At 37.0% G+C, this 25559-nt stretch overlaps 1 protein-coding gene across 1 annotated transcript in view; it reads left to right on the forward strand.

The window, feature by feature from the left end:
* Nucleotides 1-25559, forward strand: part of CNTN1 (contactin 1) — a 209199-nt gene that overhangs the window by 147026 nt on the left and 36614 nt on the right. The window contains exons 6-15 of the mRNA XM_064422452.1: nt 1148-1243; nt 2115-2321; nt 3564-3660; nt 3816-3997; nt 5085-5209; nt 7219-7336; nt 8958-9108; nt 9579-9706; nt 10992-11167; nt 22535-22655. Of these exons, the coding sequence (XP_064278522.1) occupies nt 1148-1243; nt 2115-2321; nt 3564-3660; nt 3816-3997; nt 5085-5209; nt 7219-7336; nt 8958-9108; nt 9579-9706; nt 10992-11167; nt 22535-22655 (1401 nt within the window). The remainder of the gene's footprint in view (nt 1-1147; nt 1244-2114; nt 2322-3563; nt 3661-3815; nt 3998-5084; nt 5210-7218; nt 7337-8957; nt 9109-9578; nt 9707-10991; nt 11168-22534; nt 22656-25559) is intronic.

The raw sequence follows: 25559 nt of genomic DNA on the forward strand, positions 1-25559 counted from the left end.
TGTAGAAGATGAGACATTTAGTGAAAAGTTCAGCTTTCTGATAATACTTGTGAGACTGTGGAACTACAAATATTAGGGAAAGTCAGAAGCTATAATTAGCTGATAGATCATATCATCGTTGATATAGTCTTAGGTATTTAGCCAATGTATCTTCTAGAAAAAAAAATTAAAGGCCAGATTGTTACTTTTTTTTAATGGAGAAAACATCAACATTCAATTTATGGGATATTTATTTATACCTAAAGCAGGCTTCAGTCCTGAATAATCAATAGGATAAAAAAAAAAAACAAACAAACAATAAACTTAATAGATTAAAAAAAAAATAGAACCAAAACAGTCTGAGGCAGTTTCTGCCTCCCAGCTCACTGGCTGCATGAGCTGAATGTTGATAGTATACTGAGAAATTATGCTGAACAGAACCCTAATATGCAGTGTTTCAATATATAAACTAAAATAGAGTAAAGAGGTAAGCATAGTGAAAAGATAACCGAAAACTAATAAATATCTGTTAAAAAAGCACCTGCTTTCATTCTTCTTTATGCTGTTCTATTTCTTCCTTTCTTCTTTTTAACGATCACCTATAAAAAACTTTTCTTTCTACAATCGCTGTTTCTAAAGAACTGAATAGAATTGAAACTAATATAGAAAATGTCTGACCTTTAGTGTGAGGTTTTTTCTTTTGCTTATGCATAAACTGAATGAAAAATGTCAACAACCATTTAGAAAAGTTCAAAAGTCTTGACCAGCTCTAATTTTGTTTTGCTGTCAAATTTACTGGAACTGTGGAACAAAACCCACATTCTCTCATATACTTCATCAATTAGTCCATCTGAGAATACTGTACATACTTTTTAGATCCGGTGCCTTAATACTCATTAAAAAGTTTTAAACTTAACTACTCTTAGAGATAAAGTCTGCATCACTTTTTTATTTCCCCCAGCATTTAAAATTTTGATGACAAAAATAACAAAAAAATAATTGGTAATGACAAATAAGCAAAACTTGCATTAGGGGTCAACTAGTTTCTATCTGCCATGTATTGGTGTATTTCTATAGTATTCGCTAGAGGTCAGAAAGTAATGCTAATAATAAAAAGTTACTGTGGTTAAAATCCCTATTTTTTTCCCCTTGCTTATTTAAAAAATAGATCTGGATCCCTTTCCACCAGAGGAACGTTATGAGGTTAAAGTGCGAGAAGGTGTTGGAGCAGTGCTTCTTTGTGAACCCCCTTATCACTACCCAGGTAATTCAGCTCAAAGTACTTAATTTTCAATGTCTGAAGAGTAAAAGATGAATTAATATTTATTTTTGCAAGTTTCCTTTATATTCACTGAAACAGTAACTTTTGTGCAGCTTGAGAATTACCAGTTAGGTTAGGTTTCTGTTTTGAATGTTTGTTGTTGACCATATGTTGACAGTTCATTCCATCTAGTAAAGTCACCTCAACTGCTATGGTCATGAGCTTCTGTTAAAATCATGGAACAGCAGAAGCATCCCAGAGGGTCAGAGATGAGCTTATTTATTCTGTGGAAGGGACTTTTTCTCATCATTAGCTACTGAAGAGCTCTGCAGGGAGTATACCCATAATCTCAAGCATCTGGAGTTCCATCATGAGGGATGAAATTGGCTGTTAGCATCTCTTCTATCTTGTAAAATGAAATAATGATTTAGTTTTCATGCTCAGGTTAAGCATTGTAAGGAACTGAAGAATGGAGACATATTTATAGTTAAAATATTCTAAGGTTTTGACCAAATCACAGGACTGGTGAACAGTTCCCAGCTTCTCAGTTGCATGAGGTCAAGACCCAGCTGCCTCTCTCATCCCATCCCATCCCACTCAGTTCCTGTGGGATGGGTGTGCCCAGGGCAAGGTGTGCACACTGCAGCCAGGTCCCAGTAACCTGTACTGACAGCAGCAGTGCCCCAGTGTTCACTGTAGACAGGAATGAGCTGGCTGCTGAGACATGCATAGATCTCTGTCACATAGCTGCCTCTCCAAAAAAAATATCTATACCTAGAAATTAGAATCAAGTGATTTATATGCAGGCAGTATTCTGTGGTTTAAATGGCTGATAGTGTTGGGTTTTAATATTGACTAAAATATTTTCCTCCAGATGACCTCAGTTATCGCTGGCTTCTAAATGAGTTCCCAGTGTTCATTGCTTTGGACAAACGACGATTTGTGTCACAGACTAATGGCAATCTCTACATTGCAAATGTGGAAGCATCAGATAAGGGCAATTATTCATGTTTTGTGTCCAGCCCTTCAATAACAAAGAGTGTATTCAGTAAATTTATTCCGCTTATTCCACAATCTGATCGTAAGTATTTATTGGAAATACTATGCATGGCATTTTAACTGTTTGTGTTGTAATTTTGCTAATTCATACCTACTTTGATTTCTGTAAGGAGAATTATATGGCAAGTTATAATGGCTGCTGCACAATGTTACTTGGTGTTTCAGATGCAGAGGTACAAATCATTCCCATTCACAGTGAAAATTTTGTAAAAGAAATCTCCATTGATTAATTCACAAATTTCCTTTCAAATCATTGAGAACAAGAGTTCTAAATTCCCAGAATCCCCATTTCTTTTATGTGATATGCCCCTGATCCCAAAATCTTCAGTATCTTTTCTGGTCTTGGCATTGATTCAAAGGAATATGTCTGAAAAGTAGAAACTTCAAGTAAATGTTGATGAACAGCTTCAGGATTTACTTATTTTCCCCCAGAAAATACCCCATGAAAGAGAAAAATTCTTTTATCCTGGTGAAATTTCCTATCCAACGGTGGCCTGAGAGCTTTGTGTCTCTTGGTCAATCTCCTAAGGCACCTCTGTGAATTTGTGTTACTGGATTATTTGCCACCATTTCTTCAGGAGAACTGCATGTTTTCTAAATAAGAACCAAATTCCCCTTTGCTACTTCAGACTCGGTCACTAGGTTCTCATAAACTTATCATCAATTTTTCAGTCAATTTTTTTCAGTGACTCTTTCATCTCTATTTTCCATATTAATGATTGAATTCATATAATTTCAAATTGGTGATCTTTGTCCAAATATTCCAGTATTCACACTGCCTTCTTCATCTAGAGCTGCAAGAGGGCTCCTACAGAGATTGCTAGTAGGGAAGATTTGGCATCCCTTTGCACTCATTAAACTGTAGATGTGCTTGCTCTAGCTCCTTCATACCCTTACTGAGATAAAATTGAGCTTAAATTCAAAATAATTTGAAATATTCTATCAAGTAAAAAACCTGTGAAAAAACAGGTTTTTGTCTACCCACACATAGAGTACATCACCATGCTTTAAATGCAATTAGAAATTCGGTAAAAAATGTTAGGATTAGTCATCCAGAGAAGGATAACTAGTTGCTGAGTAAAACAATTATGCCTTACTAGTAGAAGTTCGGTGCTTAGTCAGACTTTATGAACTGACAGGCTGTTGCAGTGTAAAGAAGAATTTTGTCTGGAATTTGAAGAAAAGTTTTATTGAACTGTGTAAATTTTAGTAGCTCTATAACTTTCTGGCATGCCTTTTCTTAGAATCTTTTTTTTCATATTAGGAGCAAAAGTATATCCTGCTGATATCAAGGTGAAGTTCAAGGACACGTACGCTCTCCTGGGACAAAACGTGACACTGGAGTGTTTTGCTCTTGGAAAGTAAGTGTGTTTTAATGGTATTGTATAGCACAAATTGCTTTCATATTTCAGGGAATGAAAATACATATTTCATGATCAAATGCTCTTTTTGTAGTCTGCAATTTAACCACCAGTTCTTGAACACGCTCATTTGTACTTTACTGTACCTTTTCAAGCCCGGTTCCTGAACTCAGATGGAGTAAATACCTTGAACCCTTGCCAGCCTCTGCTGAGATAAGCATGTCTGGTGCAGTTCTTAAGATCTTCAATATTCAGTATGAAGATGAAGGACTTTATGAGTGTGAAGCTGAAAACTATAAAGGAAAAGATAAACACCAAGCAAGAGTTTATGTACAAGGTAAGAAGATCAATTTTATTCTTGATGATCTGTGTTGCTTTTACTTAGGTTAGAAATGTCTGTGTTTTCACAGTTGATTTCTGTGTTTATTCCTACCATCATCCTCACACACTGCTGTTCAAGTTAATAGAGCAGCATCAAAATTCTTGCATTACATGCCAGGCATGATATTTATGTACTAATTGCCTGGTTAGATAGCTGGCATATATACTTTGACAGTTCTGTGTTATCTGTTATAAGTTTGTTAAGATTTCTTGTTTTCTTATTTTGTTTGTGTTTTCTGTCTTAGCTCTCTGTCTTATTAGCTGTGCACAGTTCTTTATTCCTCCACCCTCTGTCACTTCTCTTTATGCATTTGGTAAAATTAGGTAGCCAAAAATTGTATCTTACAATAGTGAAATCATCCCAAGTAACTTGGCTTCTTGTCTGAGGTTTATGCCACAAAACCATGACATGAAAAGGTCGCATGTAACATCTCAACCACCCTCAGAAGATTTATGTCTCTTTCATTGGCTGAACAGATGATCTTCTGAGTTAAGATCCTCAGTTAAGTGCTAGAACTTCAGAAGATCAAACTCAGAATTAGTGTGACAAGGTTATTACTGCATATAATAAGTAAAGCTAATAAATTGGTTTGTTTGCTTAGCAAAAGCAAATATGCAGGACTGTTTCAATATTAATTTCTTACATATACTGTTTGCACCAAGAGAATAATTTCTTGGAGATCCTTTCAGTACATACACAGTTTTGCCCAATTTTATGTCATATAACTTGTCATTTAACTATCATTTTCGTGGTGCTACTGAGTAATTTCCACACTGAATAATCTACAGATCGATATAAGTGGTGATATCTTATGTCTTTTGTCATTCAGGAACCATTATTTCAATTCCATGTTTTCTTTTCATAAAAAATAGTTTGAAGCTTTTCTGAATCTATGTTGCAGGCAAAAACTTGCTGAGTTGTCATCGTTACTTTGAGTTGCCTGTTTAAGTATCATGGAAAAAGCAGTGGAATTAATACAACATAATGCTAATTAAATATGTATGTGCTATATTTACAATGCATCATGTATTTTATTCTGCAGCTGCTCCTGAGTGGGTAGAACATATCAATGACACAGAAAGGGATATAGGCAGTGACCTGTACTGGCCTTGTGTAGCTACGGGCAAGCCTATTCCAACAATTAGGTGGCTGAAGAATGGAGCCTCGGTGAGTGTATTGCTGTAGGTAACACAGGTTTGAGTGGTTAGCTCATGAAAGCAGTTTTTTGAAGCATGTATTATTAAAAGGTTAAAGGAAAAATCGTTATAATGATCTAAATATTTCCTGATGTCACTTGCATGAGACATTAAAATCTATTTTTAGAAGTTTCATCTCAGTCTTCTCTTATTTCTTCAGGCTATTTAGTATTCAGCTTTGAATTATGAACTTAACTTTTGACCACATGTTTAGGAGGTAGATATCCCTTTTTCTCCAGGCCTTTTTAAGTAAATATTTTTCAATCTGGATAAAAAATGTCAGCTTTTCTTTAAAATTAATCCTTTTTATCAGATTAAACATGAATGTATCTTTAAAAACATAAGCAAAAATAGTCAGTGGAGATATAAAAATGAAGATTATTTTTTTAAGTATCACTGGTCTTTCTATATCCTGTATTTTTGCACATTTTTTCTAGACACAGAGTGTTGCAAATGTTTAGGTGATGTTTAAAAGAAGTTTAAAGAAGTACTGTTTGATAATTTAATTCTATTACATTGGGTATTTGGTTTAAACAAAGTAAATTTTCTCTCCTAGTATCCTGGAATCATGGAATGGTTTGTGTTGGAAGGTGCTTTAAAGATTGTTTAGTTCCAACCCCCTAACCATGGGCAGGGGCACCTTTCACTAGCCCTGGCTGCTCAGAACTCCATCCAGCCTGCCCTTGAATAATTCCAGGGCTGGGACATCCACAACTTCTCTGGGAAAAACCTATTCAGGCATTTCAACAGTGTATTCAAAGTCTAGTGTTTACACTACATGAAAAGCCATTAAAAAAGAGAATAGGAGGGCACAGTGCAGCTCTGCAGTCTGCTGAGCTGTAGTGACTCTTGGCAAACAAACAAAAAAGACAATGAGGCAGCTTGGGTTTTGACTGTATATCTTAAGAAAAATGTATGATGTTGGAGGCAGAGCAGGGGCATCACTATCTGCTATATGGAGGTGGCTTAAACCAGGAAAAACAATGTTTTTGTCTAGCTTTGAGAGTTATTGCAAACAAATAATTTTACAAGTGAGTTACTTGCTGGTCCCCACTGAACTTGGCTTTCATGAACAAAATCTGCAGGCTGGAATGCAGAACGCAGTGTGCAATTCTCCAGTAGTACATCAGAAGATTAGGCTGTGTGTTACTATGATGATAAGATGATTTCCAAATGGAAGATAGCAGAAATGTTAATTGCCTTGAAAATATAATTTGTTTCTAAATCAGATAACTTGTAATTAGGCCTTTCATTTAAAGCACAACAAAGATTCCTTGTATAAAATCTGATTAAAACATTTTCACATAAAATAGTCAGAAAATATGCTTCTTTTGATCTGTTCTCTTTTCAGCTAAGTACTGTTCTCTTAATCTTCCTTTGCCCCATGCACTCCAGTGCACTTAGATACAAGACTTAAAGCTTTCAGCTTCATTTTCTCAAGAAAACAGAACACATTAACATGATCTTTCAAAAACTGATTGACATCTACATTTACAAAACACTCCACCTTAACTACCTTATTTTGATTGACTGGTTTTTGCTTTTTACATTAAAACCAAGTAATAGAAGATAGTTTGTACTATCTCTCAGAGGAATCTTCTGAAAAACTCCTACCTCACTGGGACTTGCTTTTTCTTGTTGTAAAATGATGTAACAACAGAAAGCACTGATGAGTGAGCATGGCATAACAAAACTTACGTGCACAAAATTAATTTAATTCCTTGTTTCTTATTTCTGAATCACTAATGTGCATTGATATGATAACAGGGGACTGGAGAGTAAATTTCTTTACTGACACCCAACTGGGACTTTCCCAGAAACTTAACTGTTGAATGACAATGACTCTTTCTTTAGAAAAAGGTGAACCCAATGTTACTGAAAAAGGAGAAAGAAAAAAAAAAAGAATGTGGATGGGTCTGGATTCTTCAGCTTATGTAGTTTATTTTAATATCTTGTTATTTTATTGATTCTGTGTTTTAGTTCCGGAAAGGTGAACTAAGAATGCAAAGTCTGACCTTTGACGATGCCGGCATGTACCAGTGTATAGCAGAAAACATGCATGGAATTATTTATGCAAATGCTGAACTGAAGATTGTGGGTCAGTGGGATTATTTCTCTATTTACTATTTCAGGCTTGAGTAAGATAGCAGTTATATTTGCAAGTACTGTTTGGTAACAGATTCCTGTGAGGATGAAGCTAAGAACTCTCACTCAGTTTAGGTGAGATGGGGTTTATTTGAGCTCTCTAGCTGGTTTTTGACAAGAGCTTGAAGAATAAATTTACCAAGTTGTGGGGCATGCTTTCTGTTTGTATTTATAATGCTTGTTTCCTGGTGTTCTCCCTCAGAGGAACTGATAGTGCTGAAGTTATATGAAGTACAAAGTTGCAGCCTAAACATAATCTTGCAAAACTAGTTAAGAAGCATTTTCATTTTTGCTCACATATGATCAATCCTCTGTGAGGTAACATCTGCTTTTTAAGAAACCATGTTGTCACTTGGCCTTTGAAGCACTTCATTTTTGTTCTCCCCTTTGGTTTTGCTTTCTGCAGCCCTTACACTGAAGTCACAATGTTTGGTTTTGCCCACAAATAGCTGTGCCATTTGATGGCTGGATGTAGTTATGAGTCCGCTGTATTTTCCTGAGGAGCATCATGTTGAAAGCTTGACTCTTAGATCCAGAGTTCTCAGCCTTTAAAAAATTTCTATGTTTTTACTGATTTCATTAGAGCAGACACACTGTCTGTATGACATATTTTTCTAGATTTCCCTGTGATAGTTGCTGTTCTTTCCATCTCACACTTGCCTTCAGACTTTCCCAAGAGCTAAACTATTCTTGGTTTTCCCAACCCATTGTACAACAATGCTTCATTCTGCACTGTTCTCCCATTACTATCTACTCACTACCAGCTTGGTTTACACAAAATGAGCCTTTTTATATGTGCGTTTTCAAAATTCAGTATTGGTAATATGTGGATATTGGTCAAGGTTTTGCTCTGTGCTTCTGTAATTAAACAATAGCCTTATTTCCTCAGGCTGTGTGCACACTTGCTGGCATGATTAACTTGCTGGTATGCCAAGATGCAAAATAATTAAAAGCTGTTTTTTTTTTCTTTTATTTGGTTTCAAATAAAGGAAAAATTAATAAGCAAAGATCTAACCTCAGAGACATAAGTGTGGTGCTTATGACAGTCACATTTCAATGCTCTTGTACATCTTAGAACGCACCTATGGTCAGCTGGCCAAACAGAAAACCGCAAAGAGTAAAAAGGGCACAATTTTAGTTTGTAGAGAGGGTTAAAACCACTGAAAAGTAAACCTAAGTATTCTCTGGAATTATGATTGAGTGAGCAACTTGTTAAAGAAATTTATCTCCAGGAATCTGAATTTTATTAGGACTGATCAAAAGGCCTTTTGAAAGGGAGGAACTTTCAGTGGACTTTGATCTTGTTAGATTAAACTCAGATGAGAGTTCAGAAATCAATAGAAAGAAACCTCTAGTGTAAAACAGCACAGAACTACGTAAGGATTTTTCCAGTTTCTTGTAGATCACCATGTATTTCCAGTACATCTCTGTATCATTAATATTTTTCTCACTAGTCTGCATAATGAACATTTGTAAACAATTCAATAGTTCTGTCATTTATTGTATGTTGGAAAAAAATTCTACTTTGCAGTAAAATCACTAACATCAGTATTTGTGTTAATTTTTGCTTTCAGCTTCACCTCCTACTTTTGAACTGAACCCTATGAAGAAGAAAATCCTAGCAGCTAAAGGGGGGCGTGTAATCATTGAATGCAAGCCTAAAGCTGCTCCTAAGCCAAAATTCTCCTGGAGCAAAGGAACAGAATTGCTTGTAAATGGGAGTCGGTAAGTATTGACTGTCAGTGAACACTTTGAGCCTTAAAAATGTAACCTTATGTATCTGTCTGTCTATCCTGAAGGATGATTCTCCATTTTGCAGACATCAGGGACAGGAGATTGTGTTACTTCAGGAAAATAATATGCCAAAATGGTGCTGGCAGTACGGATTCAAAGAGCTAGCAGGGTATCCAACTTTACCCAGTCTGGGTTAAGAATTGAATTGTACCATAAAACTCTAAGAAAAATAGTTGAATGAGTACAAGTGAATAGAAGTACATTCTCTTGCTCCAGCAATCTGAGATATCTAATCATGCAACTGTCCCTTTAAATATTTCTTACTGTAGGTTTGTTTATAAAACCAGTAGTTAAATGTGAGCTTTCAAATGATGTTTGTAATTCGTTTTTTCACTTACTACAGTTCTACAGGAAGCACTGCTTTCTAATATAGAATTTAATTTCTCTGGCACTTTCCATAGCATACGTATCTGGGATGATGGGAGCCTGGAAATTATCAATGTCACAAAGCTGGATGAAGGTCGCTACACCTGTTTTGCAGAAAATAACCGAGGAAAAGCCAATAGCACTGGTGTTCTAGAAATGACAGGTAAGCCTCAGAATTGCCTTAGTTTGCTTTGGGCAGAATCCCTTAGTTCAAAATTACTAAGTTTTGTTCCAGCATTGCATTACTTTTTCAAGCTGTTCTATATCTTTCTAATTTAATTGCTCATTAACACTGAATTGATGCTTTTAAAGCATATTGCTCAGTTGAAACTGGGTATGTTTGCATCAGTTCTAACACTGAATCTCAATTTTCAGGGTTGATATTTCCAAAAGAGATTACTAAAAAAGATACATTAAATTGACCTATTTTAATGCATTCCCTTTATTTGGTAGCTTAGCACTCACGATAAGGTGTGATTCTGGGGCCATAACTCAGAGAAATGGGACTCCTGATGACCTTCCTTAGTGTTTTTTTGTTTTGTAGGTGGTTTGGTTTGGTTCGTTTATTAGTTTGTTTTGGTGTTGTGGTGGTGGTGGTATAAGCATGTTTGAGAGAGCATTGCTGTTAAAGAAATATGCATGAAAATTTTGAAATAAGAGCATATATCCATATGATTGCACTTCTAAATTACCTTCCTGTATCAGTATTTTTATTTACTGATTGAGTACTGATATCCTTATGTGTATTTTAAATCTGATGTCAAATAATTGAATAACTGTACACTACAGACAGGAAGGACAGCATTCTATAATATCTGTATTTATCAAGTACCACTGATAGTGGAAGAGTCATTTGTCAAATAAGTTTTTAATCTCTGTTCCAGAAATCATGCTGGATGTGACAGCTCAATGCTGATGTGCTTTCTTCCTTTTCTTGTATTGTTTTCTCTTTCTCACATGTAGCTATTTACACTATTTGTTATGCATCTATTATATTGTTTCTCAATAGATAAATTTAAAATTAAATTAAGATCACAATCCCTGCAATGCCTTAATTAAAATCTCACTCAGCCTGAGTAGAACTTTTCATTCATTAAAGAGACAAGTTTTAAAACATAGGAAATATATAATTGAAACAATAAATGCAACAGAAGTCATGTAAGATTCATCATGTGTCTTCTTTCTACTTGACACGTAGTCAATGAATAAAAATAGTTGCAATGTGATTCAGAGATTTAAACAGCTAAACAGAAGCCAGGTATTTTAGTTGTAAAATGCTTTCTTTGTTGTCTTCAGTTTGGTCCCTTGAAATGTAGTTGTATGAATAACATGTAAATTAGACTTTGAGGGAGTGATTTAATGTATGTTCAAACAGTTATGGAGCTGAGCTTATACTTTAATAAATATTTATTTATTAGAATTTTCCATGTTTGCCATTAACTTCACAGAAGCTACAAGAATTACTTTAGCTCCGTTGAATGTTGATGTCACCGTTGGAGAGAATGCTACCATGCAATGCATTGCATCCCATGATCCCACATTAGACCTGACATTTATCTGGTCTCTAAATGGCTTTGTAATAGATTTCGAGAAAGAACATGAACATTATGAACGGAATGTTATGGTAAGAGATTATAGAACCTTATTTAATACGTGAAAGCCTAGTTTCCTTTGTGGTGAATAGTTGTCTTTTCTGTGTTAGTTTGGGTCCAGTAGGCCAAGAACATAAAATAGAATTACAATTCAGACACCTTACAAACACATAGACACTTGCAGGCAGATACCTGAAATCCAATATCTAAAATGATGTAAGTATTTTGGTACCTCAGGTAAATCCCAGTCTGATTATTAGTGAAAATAGCTGGTAAGTAGATAGCCTGATTGTAAACAGGGTGTAAATTACCTCAAAAAAGTTTGCATATGCATTCATTTTTACTTACCCATGTTTTTATCATCAACATTTCTGGAATTTGGCACAAAACAGGGCCACATGGTGGGTAGGAGTCAAACAGTCTGTAAACACTGAGGGAGAACAGTTTATAAGAAGGCTAAACAAGTTAATACAAAGACACTCATTTTGGCATGTAGAACAATCATGGTTCCTTTGTATTTACATGTATGGTTATGTTTTTAGAGTCTACCAGGTTTATTTAAAATTGATATCTCTGTTAGAAATCCATTCTGTTATGCCTAATCACATGTTGATTTGCCTAATATTCAGCAACCTCCAAGTGGTTGCCTACTTGTGTAAATATTTATTCTGTTTTTCTGGATTTAAATGATAAAAAAATCCTCATATTTAGATACCTTTTTTTTTTGTGCTCCTGAGAGAAACTGTAGGTATGGATAGAAATAGTTGCTAATGGTAGTTGTAGTGTCTGGGAAAACCAGGGATCACATTTCGTTTCAACTCTGTTTAAAATGATGTCCCAGTGCCCCCTGAAGAGTCCTTCTCCTAGGCTGGCAATATTATCTGATTTTCCATGGACCAAGAGATCCTTTTTTTGCTTTCAGTATCTGTTTATCTCCATATGAAAATACGTTTAAAGTGTAACTGTTTTAGTCTGATTTGGAACAAAACGGCACTTTGAGGAGTCAAGAGTTGCCTCAACCTGCTCATTTGCTGAGTTGTAAGACATAGTTAAGAAGCCACACGCTCCCTTTCAGTGAGAGAACATGTCCTTGTCCAGCAAGCCAGTAGAAGTATGCTAAGATCAGCTGATAAACATTCAAACCCAAAGACATACACTCCTTTCTGCAATAAATCTCTGGAAAGGTTGTGTCCACACTCAGCAGCAGGGTAGTGAGTAGTCTGCAGTGTATTTTGTGTTGCCTCAGGAATTAATAAGTATGTAGTTATTCTCCAGTACACTGACATCTTTCAAAACATTTCCTGCAGGTGGCTATTAAGTCACACTTTTGATAGGTGTGTATTTACGCTCCAGTAGAGTAATTGATGCATAGGAATACCTTGGAAAAGCTTGAATTGCCTCCTAATTGTATTAGTTTGTCCTTAGATAAAGACTTGAATGAGTCTGAGTGTCAGACAAAATAAGAGCTTAAAGAGTAAAGCCCCAGTAAACTCACTCCTTGTAAAAGAGCAAATAAAATCAGTCTGTGTCAGATTTTACTTAGTTGATTGCTTTTAGCTACCTGACAGATGTCACACAAAGAAATTTGTTCCATAGAACAGAAAAGCAGACTGAAAATGTTGATGAATTGGTTATTTTGGTGTGGAAGGAAGGTAAAAATGGCTTTATCAGAAGAGTTTGTAGTGCAAGAGAAAGCACTCCATCTCTGGGTCATGTGTTGAACATGTTAAAAAATTTTATGTCACCGATACACAATTTTGGGGTTTCCTCTAATTAATAAAAATAGACGTAAACTGGATTTTTTTTTTTCTTTTAGGGGAAATTAATTCTGAAATTTAATCCTGCTTTTAAGTCACTTTCTTGCAAAGCATTTCAAGTTGACAAATATTGGACCAAATAAGGCCTTCAAAAATGTGTAATTCTCTTAGAAGATGGGCACTATTTAGTTCCCAGCTAACTCTTTCATCTTCCAGATAGCCAGTGGTCCTGGACTCCTGATCTCAAATTCTGATTATGACCACAGTATTTTAGACCCTTTATTGAAGTGCTTCATTTCAAAACCAAATTACCCTAACTTTTCTAGACTACCTTGGTCTCTACAAACTTTTTGTGGTCTGCAGAGGGAGAGAAGGAGGTGCTTCTCTTCATGTCGGTGTTGAATCTTGTGCTGGTATGTTTCCTTTTTCAACAGATATAGGGATGGATACTCTCAGAAGAAGATGAAGAACTCTTAATTCACTTAGACCTTTAAGTAGTTTAGATCTAAATATCAATTAATTTACTTCAGGATGCCCTGAATGATATCCTTCCTCCTGAAGGGTATTTCTTGGTTTGTTTTGATATGTCAAAACTGGTAGAAATTCTTTTAGCAGAAACATCTTCTTGTTTTGCATTTCTAAGCTTTTATTCTTGGCTTTCAAATGCAAAGCAAGTGCAGATAGTCTTTGTTACTCTTTCACGGGTACCTTGGTTTTTATCTGCGACAGAGGAGACAGTAGGATTGCATATGAAGTCTGCATTTGTAGGTGTTAGGTGGTTCAGTGCTTAAGTAATAACAAATGCAGAATTTAACAAATTCAGCAAATCCAATGCAATGGTTTATGTGCAGTTTCTGTATTTCTGTTCTATTCATTTGTTATTGTATTGTAGCATTAAGGGTTTTTCTTCTTCCTGTGCAAACAAAGGGATTTTCTCTTTTCTCCTGCATTTCCCTCTCCCTGGCAATTCTGGGCTGAAGTCACTGGGTGGCAGGTTTGCTCATCTCTTGGATGTACGGGGTGAGCTGGTTTACACTTGATAGCAGCATCCTGGGCTGCTGAGCTTCAAACGTGCTTACCAGCACTTCACAAACACAAAAGAAAAAGATGCTCCACTGTGAATATTAAGATTACTGGGTATATAAAGCATGTACATAATTCCTGTTCATGAAGGATCTTCATCTGTCCCTCTGATAATATCACTATTAATTTATGTGACTATGCAGATCAAGTTCCTGAAATTTGATAGAGCCACAGTATTTCAGTTCTCAAAATAATACTATTATTTTTGTCATATAGACATAATGAAATGCTAATTAAATTCAGGTAAACACCTGCATAATTATTCTTTTTTTAAATGCAAGCTTTAGTATCTCCATCAATGCTGAAGCCAAGCTAATTTGCATTAGACTAATACTAAAACTAGTTTCTCCAAAAGACGTTTGTCAGTTCTGTTTTCATTTCCTGTGACAGCAGTATGTAAAGGGGGGAAAAAAAGAAAAAAAAAATTGTTTCGCTTCCAAAGAGTCAAATGGAGTCTTCAGAAATCTCACTATTAAATACATTACTTTTAACTTTATATATGGTTGTTCCTCTGTTATTTGATTGAGGAATTAAACATTAACACATCTTTTCAAGTCCCAAAAAGATACAGCTCTTCAAGTAATCTGGAAAACTCTAATGTTTGTTATTTATAGATCTGCTTTTTGTCATATATTTTAAAGATTGAAAAGATTACTTTTAATATGTTTATATTAAAAAATACATGAAGTATCCACACAGGAATATACCTTTAAGTTAATTACAAAAAAAGAGTATTAAAAAATACTTTTGAGTCCTGCTAGTCCATTTCTGGATAGTCAGGAAAAGGAACTCCATAATTTAACTGGCTCAAGCCAGAAACTTGTAGACTTAAGAAGAGTTCAAGTTTAGGCTGAATTTGTATTAGTGGCATAATGACACATATACCTTTTAAAAGGCTTCCCATACCAACAATATTTCCATTTGCTACATTATTTATTAGTTGTCTTAATTGCTATCAGTGAAACTGAAACCCTGGTATTTTTATCACCATTTTATCTTTAATAAGTTAAATTGAATTGCTGTACAAGTGTTCAGGAAGTTGACCTTCTGGCAAATAGTTTTATTCTTTAAGTATTCAAAGAAAGAGTAAATGGTGATAGAAACATAAAGTAAAGCCAGGTGGTGAATTTTGTCATAGAGAGAGCTGACTTGCTACCTCCTCACATTTTCTCGTATAAAGGGGCATTTCCCAAGCTGATGTAACACACCTCATGAGTGTTCTACAGAGACACACTCATGAGAGCAGGAAGGAAAACCTGCTGAATCCACACTGACTCTGAAGTGTGAATTCTGGGTTTGCAGTTTTCTCTCCAGTGTTCGTAAGTGCAGGGACATGGCACAAAGGCAGACAGGTACATCCAGCATAGAACTTGCAGGACCCACAGCTCAGGCTCTATTCAGCTTTGAAGGAGCTTCTGAATCCACGGTGTCTGTGCATAACCACCTCTGTATCCCTGCAGCTATCTTGTGGTTAATCTGCAGTAGTGTAGACTTCTCTGAATACTGAAAAGCTCGCAAATATTATTCCTCTTACTTTATCTATCTTTAAGTACAGAAAGCTTTACAGTGTTCTAGGATGACACTCGTAATATTCTGGACATACACAGCCAGACAGGTACTTTTCACACTTAAATGCAACACAAATGGAAGACCCTGTTTATTTAATTGCTAAAGGCCAGATGCTGAAATTCACGCTGCAGATTTCCAAAAGTGGTGAGATTAATTCTAGATTGAAGACTCTGTTTGCCAAAACACTTTGTTTCTTCTCCAAAACTGATGGTTTTATGAACAACAAAGAACAAGTTGAACTATGAAAGTTGTATTAGAAGAGTACAGATTTACAGCTGCCTGTTTTTTATACATTATTTTAAATTTTTATACATTATTTTAAATTGTTGGCTGATATGACCAAGTTATTCTACTTCATGCTCCTGCTTCAGTTGATTGCTATGGAGACAGTTTTGTTGTATAAATCTATATTCCATCACAAACTGTTCTATGATTCTATGATTCCACTGTTACCTGCAGCAGAAAATATACAAGGATTTTAATTTCCATTTTTCTTTATTTCTTTCCCTGGTGATCCTCCTTGCAGAGTCTTTAGTCTTAGCTCCAGGTGGAGACCAGGAATTAATAGAAAGTTCAAAAGAACTGAATAATTGAAGAAAAATAGAATCATAGAACAGTTTAGGGTGGAAAAGACCTTTAAGAACACCAAGTCTAACTGTTAACCCAGCACTGTGAAGTCCACCTCTAAACCACTCTAAGTGCCACATCTACACATATAAATACCTCCAGGGTTGATAATTCAACCATTTCCCAGGCTAACCTGTTCCAACGCCTGACAACCTTTTCCAGTGAGAAATTTTCCCCTTGTTATTTGGGAGAAGAGATCAACCCCACCTCACTGCTTTAGGGAGTTGCAAAGAGTGATAAGGTCCCACCTCAGCCTCTGTTCCTGGCTGAACACCGTCAGCTGCTCCTCATCACGCCTGTGCTCCAGCCCCTTCACCAGCCTTTGTGGCCCTTCTCTGGACCTGCTCCAGCACCTCAATGTCTTTCTTGCTGTGAGGGACCCAAAACTGGACACAGTACTTGAAGTGCCTCCTCACCAATGCCAAGTACAGAGTGACAATCACTGCCCTGGTCCTGCTGGCCAGTTTTTCAGATACAAGCCAGGATGCCATTGACCTTCTTGGTCACCTGGGCACACACTGACTTATGTCCAGCTGCTGTCAACCAGCACCTCCAGGTCCTTTTCCACTGGGCCACTTTCCTGCCACTCTTCCATAATCCTGTGGCCCTGCCTGGGGTTTTTGTGACCCAAGTGTAGAACCTGCACCTGGCCTTGACCTCATACAATTGGCCTTGGCTCATTGATCCAGCCTGTCCAGATCCCTCTGCAGAGCCTTCCTGCCCTCCAGCAGATCAACACTCCTAACTTGGTGTCATCTGCAAACTCACTGGGCATGCACTTGATCCTCTCATTAAGATTGTCAGTAAAGATATTAAACAGGACTGGCCTCAGTACTGAGCCCTGGGGTACCCCACTGTGCCCAGCTGCCAGGTGGGTGTAGCTCCGCTGACCACCACTCTGGGTCCAGCCATCCAGACAGTTTTTTTCCCAGCAGTCCACTCATCCAAGCCATAGAAACCAATTTCTCCAGGATAATGCTGTGGCAAGCAGTATCGAAGGCTTTCCTAAAGTTCATCATCACAGCCTTTCCCTCACCCATTGAAGAGGTCACCTGGTTGTTGAAATCAAAATAGGAAAGCTCAGTTGCACACTGATTAGGAAGAAGAGGTTATTTTGTGGCTAGATAAAAGGTAGGAGAATAGAGACAGTGGTGAAGGTAATCTGGCCCCTAAGGAGTTACAGCTGCGCTAATTATCAAGGATTAAGAACAAGCCTGCTCTTAATAGGCCACAGCTGGATCCAGTTGAGGGGTATTATAAAAGAGCAGGTTGGCTGATCAAGAGGTGCGATGGCGTTTGTTGGCTGTGCTGAGAAGAAGGAGTCAGTGCTGTGAGGATCTGCTCATGAGAAATCTCTGAGAAGGTATGAAACCTCTGCACTAAGATGCCAACAGTTATTTATAGGCTAGAACGAAGCCAGAGTGGTAGTGAGCTCATTTAGTGCAGTTTTTGAATGTATTAAGGTGGCAGGTGGTTGTTGATGAAGCATGACCAACCAAATCAACTGCTTACTGTTTGTTTTTTTATGGAAAGGAGTTCCAGGACTGTCTCAAGGTACTGTCTCAATACCCTGTTTTCAGTGCCTTGATGTATTAGGGAGGTGCTTTAGACATGAGTGAGCTGAAAGTGACTCTAAGTATTACTCCAAAACTATCCAATTTTGGGTAGGTTTGGAGGAATATTTAGAGGCAATGGCCTAATAATAACCTAGTGAGCATGGAATGTGATGGATGGAGTCAGTGGTTAAGAGCAAGGAGGGGAAGAAAAGCAGAAGATATAATGCTGAGGAGAAAGCCAACAAGCAGTTTGCTCTGGCAGAATCCTTTGAGGGGACTTATTCTACTTACAGCACAAAGAATTGTGATTAGTTTAGAAGATCTGCCAACTTCTGTGCTAGAATTAAAAAACACATTGCAAAAGCAGTTGACTGTAACATTTATGTGCTTGTGAGACTTACCAGGCTACCAAAATTCATGTGCCATCTGTAGTTAGATAGCAGGACCTAAGAAAGCCAGGTGTGAACACTACTCAGAGAAATGTAGTTTGCAGTGTATTGTGAATTTTTGTCATCAGCCATAAAGCTGTGAGCCATGAGCATAAGTGAGCAAGTACCTAAGCTTTTTCTGCTGTTATAAGTGAAATAACAAGGCCCATTACCAAAGGGATGCTGGTACAAAGCACAGTGTCCTCAGGAATTTTCAGTGGTATGCTGAACGGAGAAGAATAAGAACACATTTGTTGGAAATACTTCCTGGTCCACATCTCAAGTGTAGAATTAACCCTGTATATCCTTTACATATAAATATAGCTCACTGAAAGAAAAGATTCTTTAGTGGGAATGACTGTCATTATTATCCTGCTGAGTTTTTTGTTTATCTGTAACTATGGCTTATAAAAAAACCCAAGGTTTCAGGTGAATAGGATTAAGACAGTAGTGTTTCACTGGAGATATTTTCCCTATGTCTCTGATGTCAATAGAAAGAAAACATCTATAGTCACATTCACATTAACTTACCTCAAAAGCTCTTGGATTGTCTGTTCTGGTTTTAGCAACCACTCAGCTAATTCTGTACTGGCAGGATCAAACCTGACACATGAGCTCATTTACATTTAATAATTCTAGGTACAGGTAGTAGAAAAAGATGTGTAACATTATTTCTAGCTTTGGACAAACTGATCTCATCACCAAGAATCCCATCTCCTCTGGATTACTTCTTATTGATTCTCTTACCATTTTACATCTGCTGTGTATTAAACAATGGTGAAGCTCAGATGTCTAATTTTAGAACCTGAATTTAAACAAAACATTCTGTCTCTGCTTACCAGGTTCTTCTACTTTTGCCAAGTTAACTTTCTTATTGCTTGTAAGTCTTATATTAACAGAAGTTCCTTTATTGTCTCTGAGGATCCAACAAAAGTGGATAAACACTATTTTCAATCAAAACACTAGATTCCTGTAAATGATATTTAATTGTACAGGGGCACATTCTGATGGCTTTTGGCAATTTAGTGCCCTGGCAAAGGTGATGGTCATAAAAAACAGGGACTCGCAGAAACAGGTCACAGAATGCTATTTTTGACATCACTATTAAGTCATAAATATAGGGCTTATATGATGCAAGTATTTGCTTGAAACTTGGTAAATACTGAGTGGTGAACCACAGATACCCTTGGAATATCCCTGAGTATTGCTATCACTATTTCCAGTCTGTGATTCAGTCTTCTCTAAGTTAAGGAAGGCATTTTTAAACGTAGCCAAGCTGAGGTTTTGGGATGAAAACATACAGTACGTTCATATCTAATTTGTGGACAGAATTCACTGATGCCTGTGCTCTTAATTTGCTTGGTAAGCTCTTCTTTTACCACCAAGAACTTAGGCTTCTTCTGAGGTATGGAAAGCTTCATTACCAACTGCATGAAGGCTTGCTACAGGGGAGCTTCTGAAGCAACAAGATACAACACCATATCTATGATTTTTTTATGATTTTTTAAAATTATGTTACATTTTTCCATCTGTTTTTCATCATTTAGGTTATAATACCAAGTTGCTGTAAGGGAAATTATTGTTAGGGCAAGTATATGGGCACATAATTATTAAATACAATAAATTATTTTAATTAAAGTGCTAACATAGAGATGATGAATGCTGGCCTCAGTAAGAATTTGCAATCATTTGCTATTGAAGTAATAATATTATGAGAATTCCAGTCTGTTTCTAAATCTTGTTGCTTTGCCCAGCATTTGCTTATTTGCAGATAAAAATGCAAGTAATTATCAGAGAATCACAGGCACTGTGGCTCTTTCTAGGATGACATTTAATGTTAATGAACCAATACATAGCAGTCAAGTAGGGAACTGTTTGTCTTTTTTATTAAAACCAAAACCAACAAGAGCAGAATAAAAAATTAAAAAAAAAAAAACACAAAAAAACCCCAAAAAACCACACCCCCCCAAAAAACAGCAGCCAAATGAAAAACAGGAACTGAAAAATCAGAGTTTGTTTTTTTACAGCTTCTTTGTTGTAATTTTTTGGAGGACAAAGGATCAGGTAGCTGTCTTCTTTTTTGCCATGGAGCTACCAACACTCTGACTGATTTCTCTCCCTGGAAGCTGTTGCCAGAATTGCTCAGCTCACTGTAGGGCTCATATGTGATTAGTCAGGTGCTCAGCCAGACAGTGTTCACTTATGCAGTAATTCCCGCTGATTTTCAAAGGATGCTGTCTGCCACAGCAGTCTTATTGGAGTTCACATGAATAAACTGGGGAGGCATGAGCACAGAAAGGACACTATTCCAGACTCTCCTCATCTCTGTAGGAGGCATGCATTTTGAAAAATCAAATTAAAAGCTGTGTTAACCTTGAGTGAAAAGTGTGAATATATATATATCCACATGGAAATAATTTAATAATAACTAAGAGAGAAAACATCTGGAATGTATCAGGAATACTGGATTGTTTACTGATCCAGCAGATCTGTTTAATCCTTGCTAGCAGCACTTGTGTCACTCAAAAAGAGAAAAGGCACGGTGTAACCTGCCTTTCTTGCTGACCCTGTAAGGCAATCAGCAGAAGTATTGCTAGCCAGAGTAGTCAAGCACTTTCTTTCATGTGTGCTTAATTCTTCTTTCATCCAATTATTTATTTACCACAGTAATTTCTTAAATATGTGAATTCTTATGTTGTACCTAAAAAAAATTTGATGCTAACAGATTTCAGTTTGTGCTGAAATTTTATGCCAGCAGAAATTGAAGCTGGCAACAAAAATCCTCACTGGAGTCTGGAAAGGAAAAGGGTAGTGTTATCTGGGTATTTTAATGTCCCCTAAATATAGACTATAAGCTCTCATTCTAGTTTCAGAACATTTGGAAAATATTTAATCTTCCTTTCTCCCCCCATCCTTTTCAATCAGGAAACTTAAACTGGATGGTATTGGCTTTATTTCATTTCTTCTGAATGTCTAAATGCAGACACACAGCCCATACTATTTGAGATTGTCTTGAAGGTCTTTTTTTCTTATCCAGCATCTGTGATGATGATAGCACTAGTTCTTACACCTGAATATTTTTGCATTTTTTTTTAATATATCCCATTTTGCATCTGAATTGCTATTATTCCTGCATGTAAAGGTTTATGGATTGCAGTGAGTTATCTCAGTGTTTGGGGTTTTTTTTTGGGGGGAAGGTGTTTTAGTCATATTTTTAAACAATTTTCAGTGAATTAGAAAATCTGAATGTTGGCACTGTTGATATAGTGTGGCATAAGTCCATATATTTTTTTTGTAGCTTTTTTACTCCCATGAAAGTTCAGATGTATTTTGGTGAGAACATTTGGGTTTTTAGAGAAATCCCTTTAAGTCTAGCACACGTATAACCCATTGATTTAGCCTAGTAATCTTTTTCTGGAATAAAATGCAGGATGAATAAGCAAAATATTTCAAGTGAGGTATTTTTTAACACTTAAGTCTTCACATAAAATGTGTTTTTCATTAAGAAATAGTTGTGGTGAACATAGTCTCTGTTCCACTCGTTGTTTTACAGGTGCATATCTGGTTGGTCAGAAATGTCATAGGACAAAAATACTGTATTCTGTTTGCCTCCCTGTACAGCCAAAGGTAGCCAGTGGCCCACACAGCCATCTGAAAACATGGCTGCATATTTCCCAATAGTCTGGCATTGATGAAGAGTGTTAAGGAAGGATTAGGGTCTGGGATGCTGAGTGTCTGAGCCTTGCTGAGAGATAAAATGCTTCCCTGGGTCCTGCTGTTTGCCAAGGGGCAGTGAGAGCTGAGCTGGGGGAAGAGCATGTCCAGCCTGACAGGGGCCTCAGCAGCAAGGGAGGGCAGAGGAGGAGAGGGCAGGTCTTGGAGCACCTTTGTTTAGGCCGTGCTTGTAGCCTCTCTGAGATAAAAACTCAGGTTTAAAATGGAAGAGACAAACAGCATCCTCCTTTGTTAGTAGGACTCCATGACGTGCTATCCTGCCAATGTGTTTAAAAAAAGCAAGTAATGGTGCAGAAAAGCCATGGGACTAGTTTATGAACAAATTCTTGACTCAATTTAGTTTTCAGATATGGGCTTCAATAAGTAAGAGGGAAATGTTGACTTGTTAATAATCATTTGCTAAAGTGTCTAGTTTTTTTGAGGAGCTGCAGCTCCTCAGAAACATGGGACACTTTCAACAACTGTCCTATAAATCAGATGTATGTTTGAGGGTGTATGTTGTATGTTTGAGATGTATGTTTGTTATATCCTCTAAGTAAGCACTTACTTTTTAGAAATAGCAACCACTGTAAGTCTGGTAGACAGGTATCACATAGCTGCCCAGGGATGTTTACCAGTTTCACTTAGTGTTGTTTTTGTGACAGATTAAATCCAATGGTGAGCTGCTGATTAAAAATGTCCAGCTGCGGCATGCAGGGAGGTACATGTGCACTGCTCAGACAATTGTGGACAACTCCTCAGCTTCAGCTGACCTTGTGGTAAGAGGTAAGCTTCTCCAGGTAATACAGAAATGTGGCTGGTTTTCACCTAGACAAGACACCAAGACAATAGTGTTTCTCGTTGTTTAGGATATATAATTTCTCATCAACATTTAATTTTTGTTAAATTAAAATGAGAAGTCCATAAATGAGCAAAGTCATAAAAGTCTATTCAGAGTACTGATTTGGTCGCAGACATTTAGAGGTTTTGCATGTGTTTTCCTGAAAAGAAATAAGGATTTTTTGAACATGGGTGTTTTCCTTATATGAAAGCAATTTTTATATAATTTAATTTGGTGTTCATTATTAAAAATGGATTTCAAGGATCATTTCAATGTATCTCCTGGGTACGTTTCTAAGTCACTTCTCATTTTTTAAAGCTGTATTGATTAAATTATTGTGTATAATACTAGGCCTACATTAAAAGGATTCTGAGTTTTCAAATTACAGAAACCAAGACATCTGAGGTTGAGTTTGTCTCTCAGTTTTTCTCTGATTCATGTCTGTTAAGTGTTACTGTAGTCTCAAAATGCTGTTCTTGTTCATACAGTATACATCCTACAAGATCTGTTACAATGTGAAGTTTTAATACCATGAATTAATATCCTTTGGGCATTTTGCTCTCTTTTATGACTGTGGGCATAACGCATTCTGAAGTGCTAATGCTCTGTTTTGCTGATAATTCAGAACTGATATAACTTGTACATTGAGTTGCCTTGCTGCTGTGTTTTCCCCCACATTGGAGTCACACCACAGAGCTGTGTAGCAGCTGAAGTATAGCTAGTGTCATGGTCCTGAACTTCTGTCATCTCAGGTTGTTGTGCAGTTGAATATTTCTGCATTTAATTTTTTGCTGGGTATTAACAGCCCATGAAATGTCAGCAGTTTTGGATAAAATGTCAAAGCAAATATGGTAAGTGATGAAACTACAGAATAGATCTACAAAGTAAAAGAGTAGGATCTGTTCACATGGCTTAGTATTACTTAAGTAATTCCTTTTAAAAATTAAAAGACAAGGTGCTTTATCAAGCTTCTGATTCCCATTCCAACCCAGTAATTAGAGTTTCTCAGAGACTATTTTGTAGAATAAATTAGCATTCATTTTGTTCTCAAAATTCAGATTTTAATGCAATGAACACAGTTCTGCTTACGGCTGCCATTTTTGTGAGCATAAGACTAGGCATCTTACTTATTTACCAAGAGTAAATATCTTATGAAATATTACAAATGTGGGATTGTAGTTTCACTGCATTGGTAAGGAAGAGGTAACAGCAGAGAATGAAGAGAGCTATGTTCCAGAGCATCTCATCAGTGGAGCGGTAAAGGATAGCCACTGTCACTGCAGTGCACATGAAGGTGTTTTATCTGTTCACAAAACAATTTAACAGTTCATATGTATTGTTCTATGTGATCTTGTTTAAATTGCTAGTGATGTTAGTCCACTGAAGACTCTGCAGCCCCTGCATGCACCTACAGACCTCCCTGGCCCTGTGTTGGCCTCACTGGGGCGGTTTTACAGATGTGCCTGCTTCCAGCTCTGGAATGGAGAATGCCTCCTGGATGTGCTTCAGGCCTGTGCTCTGGGTAGCTGCCTCTTGGATGGACTGCTTGGATATATGCAGCAGTTTGTCACCTGGATGCAGCCAGCTCACTGTCCCTGGTTCCACCATATCAGCACCTGGCTCTGCCCACTATACCTGGACCCAGTGGAACTGTGCCCCATCGCTAAAGCAACAACCAGCCTTGGGGTTCGTTGTGGGTCCAGTATCAGCTTTCCTATGGAGCTTTCTCCTTTGCCTAAGGCCCTTGATGTTTCCTGAGACATGCCATTTTCAGAAGCTGATGCTGAGGTGGGAAGCTGTAAGAGGTATCTTTTGAAGAAAGAAGGAGAGTTGTTGGGACTGATGAACCTTTCCATAGCTTCCAGCCTTTGGGCTTTTGAAGTGAACAGTCTTGCAGGAGACTGGGTCTCTCATCAAACCTTACCTGTGTGTGTCCTTAGGGCTGGGATAGGAAATAGGCATGTTATCAGGGTGGAGAGTTAACCAACAACCCTCATCTTAAAAATCAGCTCTTAACAATTTCTACTTCCTGCATCATTTGTGAAGAGTAAGAAGCCATTTCCACGTGCAGTGAGGTATTTAGTCCTTACCTTGAAAGGGATATCCAAGGAATGAAATTTCTTGCTTAAAGAATATATTCATTGAAACCAAGGAACAGGAACATATGCTAGTATATGCTTTTGTTTCAGGTAATTTCATTTGAGTCCTTTGGCACAGCTGTATGGAGAAAATAAATAACTCAAGAGACGCTGAAAATACGTTTGACACACTGTGTGTTTAGATCTGATATAGAAATCTCCTTCCATTCTTTTTTGCTGTTTTGTTTTGATTCCCTGTGGTTTCTCTGTAAATAGTGCAGAGAAATATATTATGGTATCACTGTTTTTTTTTTTAAATATTCTCTGGGACTTGTTCAATCAGGTTGTTGGATAATTATCTCAATCATGTTGGCATATTATTATCTCTGAATGTTGGAACAGAAAATACGTCTCAGTAGTCCTAATGCATTGTATCTGTTTTTATACAACAGTTAATATGTATCAGATAACTGTGTATCATATAAAACAGAAGCACAATAATAAAACCAGAGCTTTGTAGGAGCTTTGAACCTGATGAGGGGTTTGCCACTTTGGGGTAATATGAAGGCCAAGAAAAATGGGAAGAGATCTATAGAAATCTCTTTTATGGTATTTTTTTTCTCCAAAATAAGTCACAGGGTTTTCCACATAACTTGCAGTCAGGGCCTATATGGCACAAGCAGAACTGTGTGTTAAAGGTGGGCCCCCAATAAGGTCAGCATTAGGTGGAATTTGAGAGGGAAAATTTTTTGGGGTTTTTTCCTGAGTTCA

Source organism: Passer domesticus, chromosome 5, assembly GCF_036417665.1.
Source record: "Passer domesticus isolate bPasDom1 chromosome 5, bPasDom1.hap1, whole genome shotgun sequence".
NCBI classification, from domain to species: Eukaryota; Metazoa; Chordata; class Aves; order Passeriformes; family Passeridae; genus Passer; species Passer domesticus.